Source organism: Oncorhynchus nerka, linkage group LG4, assembly GCF_034236695.1.
Source record: "Oncorhynchus nerka isolate Pitt River linkage group LG4, Oner_Uvic_2.0, whole genome shotgun sequence".
Lineage (NCBI taxonomy): Eukaryota > Metazoa > Chordata > Actinopteri > Salmoniformes > Salmonidae > Oncorhynchus > Oncorhynchus nerka.
The window spans coordinates 17,071,181-17,082,529 of NC_088399.1; the positions used below are offsets into that span (position 1 = coordinate 17,071,181).

Genomic DNA, 11,349 nt, shown 5'->3' on the forward strand with positions numbered 1-11,349 from the left:
AGACAAGTATGACCTGATTAGCATTCAATAGTCAACAACCTTTGAAAATAGCCTCAATCAGATGTTGTTGGGTTAACCCTGTCATGTGACATGCCAGGAGGAAGAAGGACACGGTTGAGAGTCAACCCACCTGGGTGGATGATACGCGCATCGACGCCGACGACATCGTGGACAAGATTATCCAGAGCCAGAACTTTGGCGATGTCAGCAGCCATGAAGAAGGTAAGGGTAGGAAGAAGGTTGTGTTGATGGAACAGTGAGCATGACCACACAGTGATAATGTTTTGCTTCTCTCTCATCTCCTCACTGTTTTCTCCTCTACCTATTCGCTCCCTCTCTTTTTTTGCTTTAATTCTTGCTTCCATACACAGACAGCAACCTCAGATTGTTTGTCAGCAAAGATGGGACTACAGCCCTAAGTGGGTTACAACTGGGGAACAAGTGAGTTTGTGCCAGAATGTCTGTGTACAGTATGTTATTACATGATCAAAAAGATCATTTATGATGGTAGTGAAATAAATGAATGAATCCCTTCCTCTTCTTCTGTGTTTGCTGTAGGGTGACTGCTGGCGTCTTTGAGCCAGTGGTGATCGAGAGCCACTAGCGATGAGTGTGTATGTGTTCACACAAATGCACATACCCCTGTCTTTTGAGTTACACCACTTCAACAAACACCACTAAACAACATATGTAACCCTTTAATGAGATATTTACGGTGATGGTGGTGGGAGGTGTAATTTATGAATAATCCATTCATGTAGAAAAGTTTTTATATTCATGCTTTCATCTGGGGGACCATAGGTGTAAAGTATGCCAACTACTTGATAGAGAGAGAAATGGGAAACCATTGCACCGTGGGAGTTGTAGTGAAACACTGAAAATCAGGAAAAAGCTTGCCACACAGGTTGCGTTAGAGGCAAATGTGGCTGCCTCAAAAAGTTGGAATGTTATGATTTACCCTGTTTGTATAATTTTTGAACAATGTTTGTGTATGGTAATGGTTGGGGATACATTTAGTTATTCAAATAACAAATATAAATTCAAATGAGGGGAGATTACTTTATCAAAGAAAGACTTGGTTACAAACTACTAAATAGAGAAATTGAACAGGCCATTTGAACTAGGCTTGAATGGGTGGTTTTCAATGTGAAATGTTCTATATTTGATGACCCCTTGCAATCCCCCGATTTCAGAAACCGTACCAGACCTGGGGTCAAAATTACGGTATAGCCCAAAGAACCCATGTTATAGAATAAAATTATATATACATTATAGAATATATTATAAATGACAAAATGTTTTAGAATATAGGCTTATATATAATATGATCAAAGATCATGTTGAAATACGGACCTCAGAAAGAGAAACGTGTGCACATATGGCTGGCCATATGCAACTGTACATACGGCATGGTCAATGATTCATCCATTACTCTAGTCTAGGTAAATGCAGGTAGGATTGGTAATCAATTACTGTGGTATAGGTAAATGCAGGAAGGATTGGTAATCGATTACTCTAGTCTAGGTAAATGCAGGAAGGATTGGTAATCGATTACTGTAGTCTAGATAAATGCAGGCAGGATTGGTAATCAAGTACTGGAGTCTAGGTAAATGCAGGCAGGATGGGTAATCGATTACTGTAGTCTAAGCCCTTGATCCTCTCCTCTCCTGGATCTTGTACATAGTCTTCTTTACATCCGTAACGTGGGACACTATCCTCAAGCTCACCAGCTGGCTTGGTGACTATACCGTAAGTGGAAAAGTTGGAAAATCAGAGGGGGACATTTCTGTCTTTGTTGTCTGTCTGTCTGTCTGTCTGTCTGTCTGTCTGTCTGTCTGTCTGTCTGTTTCAGTAGTTTTGTCCCTTGACTGTCGCTCATTTGTCCTGTATGTCAGACCCAATTATTTTGTGTTACCATGCCCATGACATCCCTCCATGTTGTCAAGGACTGGAGTTGTCAAAGAATTAAGTTACTAGGTTTCTGGGAGAAAAAAAATAATCTTTTGATCTGCAAGAAAGCCCTTTTGTATTTGTGTTCTCAACAAATCAATGCTTACAGTGAGACTCAAAAGGAAACTCGACTGCATATTATTTCAAATATGCTTTCTCAATGCAAGCCAGGTCACTGATTTTGATTGAGTGGGGGCCCTTAAATTGTTTGGTTACTGAAGTGGGTTACTAAAGATGGCTGGCTAACTTAGTAATCCTTCTTTGTGAAATACCTTCTATGTGGGCTTGGCTAGAACTGTCCAACTGTTGCCCTTCCACTAAGCCTCAATATCACCAGTCGTTATCAAGCGTAATGAACTGACAATTGAATAAGGGCTCTAATGATAAAACTGACAGTGGTATCTGGTCATCTTCATTTAATTGAACAAGCTATTCTATTTGCAGGGGAGAAATGTAATTTTATTTCTGTCGCCCCCGGATTTTGATCCCGTTAGAAGAACATTGCATTGTGGGTATGGTGTAGTCAGAGCCAACAATGGAGGATTTTGAGTAGAAACTCCCCTCTCATCCCCATATGACAATGGCCTCTTGTATGTGTGTTTGTGCCTGCGCATATCTTTTTTAGGGAGGGAGTGGAAAAGAGGAAATGTCCATGTGTGTGTGTGTGTGTGTGTGTGTGTGTACTTCTGTGCATTGTCTGTGTGTGTGTCTATGTGTGTGTCTATGTGTGTGTCTGTGTGTGTGTGTGTGTCTGTGTGTGTGTCTGTGCGTGTGTGTGTGTGCGTGTGTCTGTGCGTGTGTCTGTGTGTGTGTCTGTGTGTGTGTCTGTGCGTGTTCAAGTTGAAGAGCTTGCCACTCACCTGTCTCACGGTTCTTGACCCCTGAGTAACGTTTCAGTTGATCTGAAAGCCCTCAGCAGGAAAATGGACCTAATGCTCACGCCTTAGCCTGTCTTATCGCCCTTAGTCTGTTCATTTGAAATGTATTTTAAAGGAAAAGTGCAATATAGGCTTTCATCTACACACCTGTAGCTTCAACATAGCTTCCTAACAAGGATGTTGTTTTTTACAACAGACATAAGGTGTCCCAAATGGCACCTTATTCCCTACATAGTGAACTACTTTTGAACATAGCCCTGTATAGAGAATACAGTGATATTTGGGACACAGACATTCACAGCATACTGAGAGTTGACATTCAGAGGCGCAGAGAAAAATGTCTCCTGACTGGCCCTTTAAAAATACAATTGGGCTGTGTGTGCTGTTGCAATGTGCTTTTTTGTGTGTATTTCACTCTCCACTTTGCATCATTGTCATTGTAGATGCTGTGTGCATACTGTACGTGAAAAAAAAGAAACAATGAATGCATAAACTTTAACTTCACTGACGTGCATACACATGCATGGGGAAATGTTGACAGGTTTTCTTAGCATTATGTGTATGTGTCAAGCTGATAAGGACCATTCAACTCTATTTCATCAACTTTGATTATACAAGCCCTCTGTAACACAGTGAATCTGTATTTTAGCGTGAGCTTCTTTTACAACGAAACCAATTGATTTCTTTCATTACACTGTTACACTGTCTATCTCGTAGTAGTGTAGTCCCAAGCATTTTATTCATGGTAATGGTTATAATGGCAAACACTTGATTCATATTTGACTTGTTTGAACTTTTACCAGCTGGCTGGTTTATTTGTTCTATGCAGCAGAGATGTATTGGTAAACCTGTACCTGTGCTCTACTTTGAAACATTGAAAAATCAAGTATACAAAAAAAAAATTATACACTAAAGAGTTGTAATAATTGGTTATTTCTGATTCCCCTGCTACTGTTTTTATTTTTTACAAGAGGGCTCATTGTATATTTCTTAAATTGTTTGGGTTCTGTTTTCGTACATTCTTGACTATTTGTAACCTGTGATTTTTCTAACAAACGATTTGAACCAATATGTTAACATGAGGTTCTGCTGTCATGAATGGAGCGCTAAGGATTTTCTGCTGCATATTTGAAATATGAATTAATCAACACATCACTATGGAGGGTGAGGTTTCTTTGATGCAACACATCATCAGATATTTGTCATCGCTTTTCAGCCACTATATCACCTACATTTTGTGGGTTGAAGAACTTGGTAGGTAAGAGGATGGCAGTCAAGACAGATTGCTCTCTGAAAGACCGAGTACTGTAAATCACTTTCATTGTTCAATCAGATATTTAAAATCAATAATTTCTTTGAATATCATCATTTGCAAACTCACATGGACCTTTCCTAAGGCTAATCAGCTCAGTAGGTAGGGGAACCAGAATTTAATGGGGACCAGATATACCATTTCTCTGTCTGAACCTTGGCTGGTATGATATTCATGATAACAGCACTTAGGTCTGGACTACTAACTTGACATAACATTTGATCTATTTCAATTATTTATCCTCTATTTCTTTTATTTTTGTTCATCTTTGTAAAGGGATTTTAAAACTATGCACACGAGTCCAAGACTCTCCGAGAGGTCCACCCAAACTCATGACTTTAAGAATTATAATATTAATAATAAGAGATGTATATGATTAAAAAAGTCAACAGTTAATGAATTTATATCAATAGACGACTATTGAAATGACTATTTTTCTGATTTTCCAGAATTATTTAGACATTTATTGTAAACACACACACAGGTATTGCTCCAAAGTTTTCATCTTTTTTTTTCTCCTAAAATGCATTTATTCTATCACATTCAACTCACATGTGGAGGGACACTGTGACATGATGAATTGGAACTATATCTGTACACACATTGTAATGTTTCCTATTCAAGATGGTAAATGTCTATTTGAACAATTTAAATGTCATATTTTGGGGAAATAAAGCTGTTGTTGGGTATCTAAAAAAACTTGTTGGCTGATTTATTACACATTCATAATACAATGTACCTCTCAATTTCATATAGGAGGCCATACAGTAACTCCATAATGATCATGCTGTTACTTTGACTCCATCTTGTAGTGGAATTATGTCTGAGTTACAAGTATACAGTATCTCCAAGACACAACAATCACTTACATGTGATTAAGCAATGAATCATCTAGCTGGTACCACTATCATTCACATTTACCAAGGAACATGTTGCAATAGTAATTTCAACTAAGCTTCCGGAGGACCTATAATCCTTTCACTCCCTCCTCTGTATTTTCTGCTAAAGACACTTTCTATCGCTCTAAATTTCAAGCTTCTCCCTCTAACCCTAGGAGTCTCTTTTCCACCTTCTCCTTCCTCCATAATCCTCCACATATTCTCACTACTGGTGCCCCCCAGGGCTAGGTTCTAGGTCCTCTCCTCTTCTCTCTAAACACCAAGTCACTTGGCTCCGAAATATATTCTCACATGGTGTCTCCTATCCCCCCTTCTGACACCCAGGTGGCGACACGCATCTCTGCGTGCCTGACAGATATCTCCACTTGGATGTCGGCCCACCACCTCAAGCTCAACCTCGGCAAGACGGAGCTGCTCTTCCTCCTGGGGAAGACCTTCCCGCTCTAAGACCTCTCCATCACGGTTGACTTCACGGTGTCCCCTCCCAGAGTGCAAATAACCTTGGTGTGAACCTGGACCCTGTCGTTCTCTGCAAACATTAAAGCCGTGACTTGCTCATGCAGATACATACTCTACAACATCTGTAGAGTACGGCCCTACCTCACACAGGAAGCGGCGCAGGTCCTAATCCATGCACTTGTAATTGCCCATCTGGGTTACGACAACTCACTGTTGGCTGGGCTCTTCGCTTGTGCCATCAAACCCATGCAATTTATCGAGAACGTTGCAGCCCACCTGGTGTTCAGCCTTTCCAAGTTCTCCCATGTCATCTCGCTCCTCCGCACACTCCACTGGCTTCCAGTCAAAGCTTGCATCCACTACAAGACCATGGTACTTGCCTATGGAGCAGCAAGAGCAGCTTCCCCTCATTACCTTCATGCTATGTTCAAACCCTACACCCCAAACTGAGTACTCTGTCCTGCTACCACTTGGCCCTCCCACCCCTATGGAAGGACAGCTCCCACTCAGCCCAGTCAAAGCGCTTCGTTGTCCTGGCACCACAATGGTGGAATCAGTTCCCCCTTAAGATAGGACAGCAGAGTCCCAGCCCATCTTCTAAAAACATCTGAAACCCTACTTCTTCAAAGAGTATCTTAAATAATCCCACAGGAACCCCCCCCCGCACCCCCTCCTCACCCCACCCCCATTTTTTTTAAGCAGAACGTTTTTATTTTGTGAACTAACACTTGCACTTGACTCTTTTCCTTCTTACTTGCTCAATTTCCTGAGAGCTACGTTGAGGAAAAATGTACTTACCATGACTGTGATATGTGGGTTGTCCCACCTAGCAATTTTTTATTTTTTGACTCCTTTTTCTCGTAAATTTCATGGTATCCAATTGATAGTTACAGTCTTGTCTCATCGCTGCAACTCCCGTACGGAATCAGGAGAGGCGAAGGTCGAGAGCCATGCGTCCTCCAAAACACAACCAAGCCGCACTGCTTCTTGACACAATGCCTGCTTAACCCGGAAGCCAGCCACACCAATGTGTCGGAGGAAACACATACCTAGCTATCTTTATATGAATGCACTAACTATAAGTCGCTCTGGATAAGAGCGTCTGCTAAACAACTCAAATGTAAAGTGTTAATGTTTAGGTGGCATGGTATTGCTCTACTATGGCTGGTTAAATCGATGCCAATTTGAAAATGCAATGTTATATTGAAAGGCGAAATTGCATTTATATTTATAGATACTTTTTTAATTTGGAAAGAGGAGAGGGGAACTCAACACACTTCGGAATCTTAAGATTAATGGGGTAACCTCTGAGGATAGAGAGTTGTTATCAGACTTTACCAACAAGTTTCATGAGAATCTTTACTCCTTAGATAACAGTTTGAGTGACTAATGATCTCCTTGATTCTATAGAGAATGTTAACTCGATTAGGGAAGAGTTCAGTCGGTCTTGTTGTCAAGATTTATCCATTATGGACATCCAATATGGGGTTGCTGTCACGTTCTGACCTTTATTTCCTTTGTTTTGTATTTATTTAGTATGGTCAGGGCGTGAGTTGGGTGGGCAGTCTATGTTTGTTTTTCTATGATTTGGGTATTTCTATGTTTCGGCCTAGTATGGTTCTCAATCAGAGGCAGGTGTCATTAGTTGTCTCTGATTGAGAATCATACTTAGGTAGCCTGGGTTGCACTGTTTGTTGGTGGGTGATTGTCTATGTTGATGGCTTGTTTCAGCGCAGCTCGCATTAGCTTCACGGTTGTTATTTTGTTTACTGTTTTTGTATAGTGTTTCAGTGTTCAGTTCTTTCTTTAATTAAACATTCAACATGAACACATATCACGTTGCATTTTGGTCCTCCGATCCTTCTCGCCTCTCCTCTTCAGATGAAGAGGAGGACGACCGTGACGGAATCACCCACCAACCAAGGACCAAGCGGCGTGGTAAAAGACAGCGACAACAGCAGCAGCAGCAACAGCGGCCAGCATCACAGGACTCCTGGACATGGGAGGAGATACTGAACGGAGAGGGACCCTGGGCACAGGCTGGGGAATATCGCCACCCCAAAGCAGAGCTGGAGGCAGCGAAAGCTGAGCGGCGGCGATATGAGGAGGCAGCACGGCAGTGCGACAGGTACGAGAGGCAGCCCCAAATTGTCTTTGGGGGGGGCAGGGCAGACGAGGTGTGGTACTAAGCCAGGTAGCAGACCTGAGCTCACTCCTCGTGCTTATTATAAGCAGCGCATTACTGGTCAGGCACTGTGTTATGCGGTTAAGCGCACTGTGTCGCCAGTACGTGCCCATAGCCCGGTGCGCTATAGGGCAGCCCCCCGAGAGTGCCATGCGAGTGTGGGCATTGAGCCAGGGCGTATGGTTCCTGCTCAGCGCGTCTGGTCGCCGGTGCGCAGTTTTGGTCCAGGGTATCCTGCGCCGGCTCTGCGTACTGTGTCTCCGGGGCGCTGGGAGGGTGCAGTGCGTCCTCTGCCTGCGCTCCGCTCGTGCCGGGCAAATGTGGGAGTGGAGCCTAAGGGAGAGGTGCGTGTAGTAAGCACCAGATCTCCCGTGCTTACCCACAGCCCGGTTCAACCTGTGCCTGCACTGTGGAGGGTCCGGGCTAGAGTAGTTGTCCAGCCTGGGGAAGTGGTGCCAAGGTTGCGCTCCAGTGCTCCCCCACAGCCCGGTCCTTCAGGTGCCTCCTAACACCAAGCCTCCTGAAGGTCTCCCCAGCCTGGTGGTTCCTGTGGCAGCCCCACGCACCAGGCTGTCTCTCTGTCTCCTCCCTGCAGGTGGTCCCGCCTGTCCGGCGCTGCTGCCGGAGTCTCCCGCCTGTCCGGCGCTGCTGCCGGAGTCTCCCGCCTGTCCGGCGCTGTGCCGGAGTCTGCCTGTCCGGAGTCTCCCGCCTGTCCGGCGCTGCTGCCGGAGTCTCCCGCCTGTCCGGCGCTGCTGCCGGAGTCTCCCGCCTGTCCGGCGCTGCTGCCGTCCGGGCGTCTCCCCGCCTGTCCGGCGCTGCTGCCGGAGTCTCCCGCCTGTCCGGGCGCTGCTGCCGGAGTCTCCGCCTGTCCGGCGCTGCTGCCGGAGTCTCCTCAGCCTGTCCGGCGCTGCTGTCCAGAGCCCCTCAGCCCCTCAGCCAGAGCGCCCCTCTGTCCAGAGCCCCTGCCCCTCTGTCCAGAGCCCCGCCCCTCTGTCCAGAGCCCCCGCCCCTCTGTCCAGAGCCCCCCAGCCCCTCTGTCCAGAGCCCCCGCCCCTCTGTCCAGAGCCCCCGCCCCTCTGTCCAGAGCTTCCGCCCCTCTGTCCAGTGGGGTCATTGAGAAGGGTGGCCATGGTTAGAAAGCCACGGAGGCGGACAATAAGGCGGACTAAGACTATGGTGAAGTGGGGTCCGCGTCCCGCGCCAGAGCCGCCACCGCGGACAGACGCCCACCCAGACCCTCCCCTATAGGTGAAGGTTTTGCGGCCGGAGTCCGCACCTTTGGGGGGGGTACTGTCACGTTCTGACCTTTATTTCCTTTGTTTTGTATTTATTTAGTATGGTCAGGGCGTGAGTTGGGTGGGCAGTCTGTTTGTTTTTCTATGATTTGGGTATTTCTATGTTTTGGCCTAGTATGGTTCTCAATCAGAGGCAGGTGTCATTAGTTGTCTCTGATTGAGAATCATACTTAGGTAGCCTGGGTTGCACTGTTTGTTGGTGGGTGATTGTCTATGTTTGATGGCTTGTTTCAGCGCAGCTCGCATTAGCTTCACGGTTGTTATTTTGTTTACTGTTTTTGTATAGTGTTTCAGTGTTCAGTTCTTTCTTTAATTAAACATTCAACATGAACACATATCACGCTGCATTTTGGTCCTCCGATCCTTCTCGCCTCTCCTCTTCAGATGAAGAGGAGGACGACCGTGACAGTTGCTTAATAAAAAAATAACTAATTTACAGGTTGTGATAGATAAACCTCTGAAGAAAAAGCAACATGTTTACTTGAAACCTTTAAGCAGGCTATAAAGAAGGGAGAACTACCTGCCTCTCTGAAGGAAGGGGTTATTACTCTTATACCTAAACCAAACAAGGATCTCTTCATTATTGATAATTGCCATCCAATCACACCTAAATAACGACTAGAAAATTATAGCCTCAATCTTTGCGGAAAGGTTAAAGACGTGCTTGAATGATCTGGTTGATGAATGTCAATCAAAGTTATGAAAGGGCACAATACATCTAATCTGAGGCTGGTGTTAGATTTGGTTGAGTATTGTGATCTATTGGATGACTTCTCTGTTATCTTCTGGATTTTCAGAAAGCGTTTGATACCTTAAGTCACAATTTTATCTTTGATTGTCTTACGCATTTGAAGTTTGCTAGTTTTTTGTTGATGATGCTATTAGAACTCTGTATAATGGTGGCAATAGCTGAATCAAACTCTCATGGAATATCCACAAGGTTTAACATTTACAAAGGAATACGACAAGGTTGTCCAATTCCACCTTATATTTTTGTTAGTAGCTCAAATCTTATGCTCCTTAGTTTATCAAAGTCAATTTGAAGGCATTACATTCCAGGCCAGAGATCAAGATATCCCAACTGGTGGATGACACCTCACATTTTTGGAAAAATGTGTCACAAACTAGATTAGCATTGGATATTGTGAAGCAGTTCTCCAAAATCTCAGGTTTGCTATTAAATCTTTCCAAATGTGAGATGTTTGTTCTGAAAGGAGCTGTCAATCCAGCAGATTGTAACATCTCTGAAAAATATACTGTAACCTACCTCAGTGTAAAGATCACCAAAAATGTTAAGGCTCTGAATGATCTTAATTTGAATCCTGTAACTGAATCTACAAATCTATCAAAAATAAATTATCCTCATGGTTAGGGAGGGATTTTATCCTAAGCTGAGGGGCTATCGATTGACTCACAAATCCACTTGTTGTACCTTAGGCCATTGTACAACTTCATATGGAAAAACAAGCCACATGATAAAAATAGATGTTATCATCAACAGGGTTTGTGATGGCGGTCTAAATGTCTTAGACTTCAATCTCTTTAATCAGATCTCAAAAGTCAACTGGGTTAAAAGGCACTTTAAAAAATCCTCGTAGTTTCTGGGATATTATACCTCATTTTGTTTCAGAAGCTCTGAGGGCTTAATTTTTTACTACAATGTCCCTATATTGTGGGTAAACTTCCTGTGAAATTGGCGGCTTTTCACAAGCAGGCTTTAATGTGCTGGCCTTTGCTGTATAAACACAACTTTCACCTCATAAATGATTGTATGGAATAATGGGTCAATATTACATAGAAATAAGATGTTATTTTACCGTAACTGGTTCTCGAAAAACATTGTCATTGTCAGCTAATTAGTTAATATTTGTGTAAATCTATTGATGTGGAGAGAATTTATGTAAAGTTACAACTTTGAGGTTTCAAGCAAGGACAATTATACCTAGTGAGAAAATCTTTACTTCAGAATAATGCTTATTTTGGAACATCTATTGTAAGTGATATCCAGGTGAATGGCATAGGTTTACTAGATAAGAAATTCAACAATCGTTTAGTAAGGGATATTTTCTACAGAAATTCTATTCCTTCTGCTATATTTTTTTGGGCATCATCGTTTGATGTAAACTGGCGCCGTGCTTGGCTCACTCCACACACATTTATGTAAAGGAGATCTTTAAGATTATCCATAGATTCTACTAGTGTAATAGCTTGATTTCTAAATATATACCTGATGTTAACAGAATGCAGTTTTTGTGAACTAGAAACAGAATCTATTGAACACTTACTCTGTAATTGTTTACATAGTGAGCTGTTCTGGACTGATGTAAAACTATATATTGTCAAGAAAATGCATACAACCATTGAAATATCT

The 11,349-nt window shown here is 43.2% G+C and overlaps 1 protein-coding gene across 1 annotated transcript in view; it reads left to right on the forward strand.

The window, feature by feature from the left end:
- eeig1b (estrogen-induced osteoclastogenesis regulator 1b) overlaps window positions 1–4,839 on the forward strand; it is a 77,084-nt gene extending 72,245 nt beyond the window's left edge. Inside the window, exons 10-12 of the mRNA XM_029648154.2 lie at window positions 98–222; window positions 372–441; window positions 559–4,839. Coding sequence (XP_029504014.1) covers window positions 98–222; window positions 372–441; window positions 559–604 — 241 coding nt within the window. The 3' untranslated portion in view covers window positions 605–4,839. The remainder of the gene's footprint in view (window positions 1–97; window positions 223–371; window positions 442–558) is intronic.
- Window positions 4,840–11,349: the final 6,510 nt, after the last annotated feature.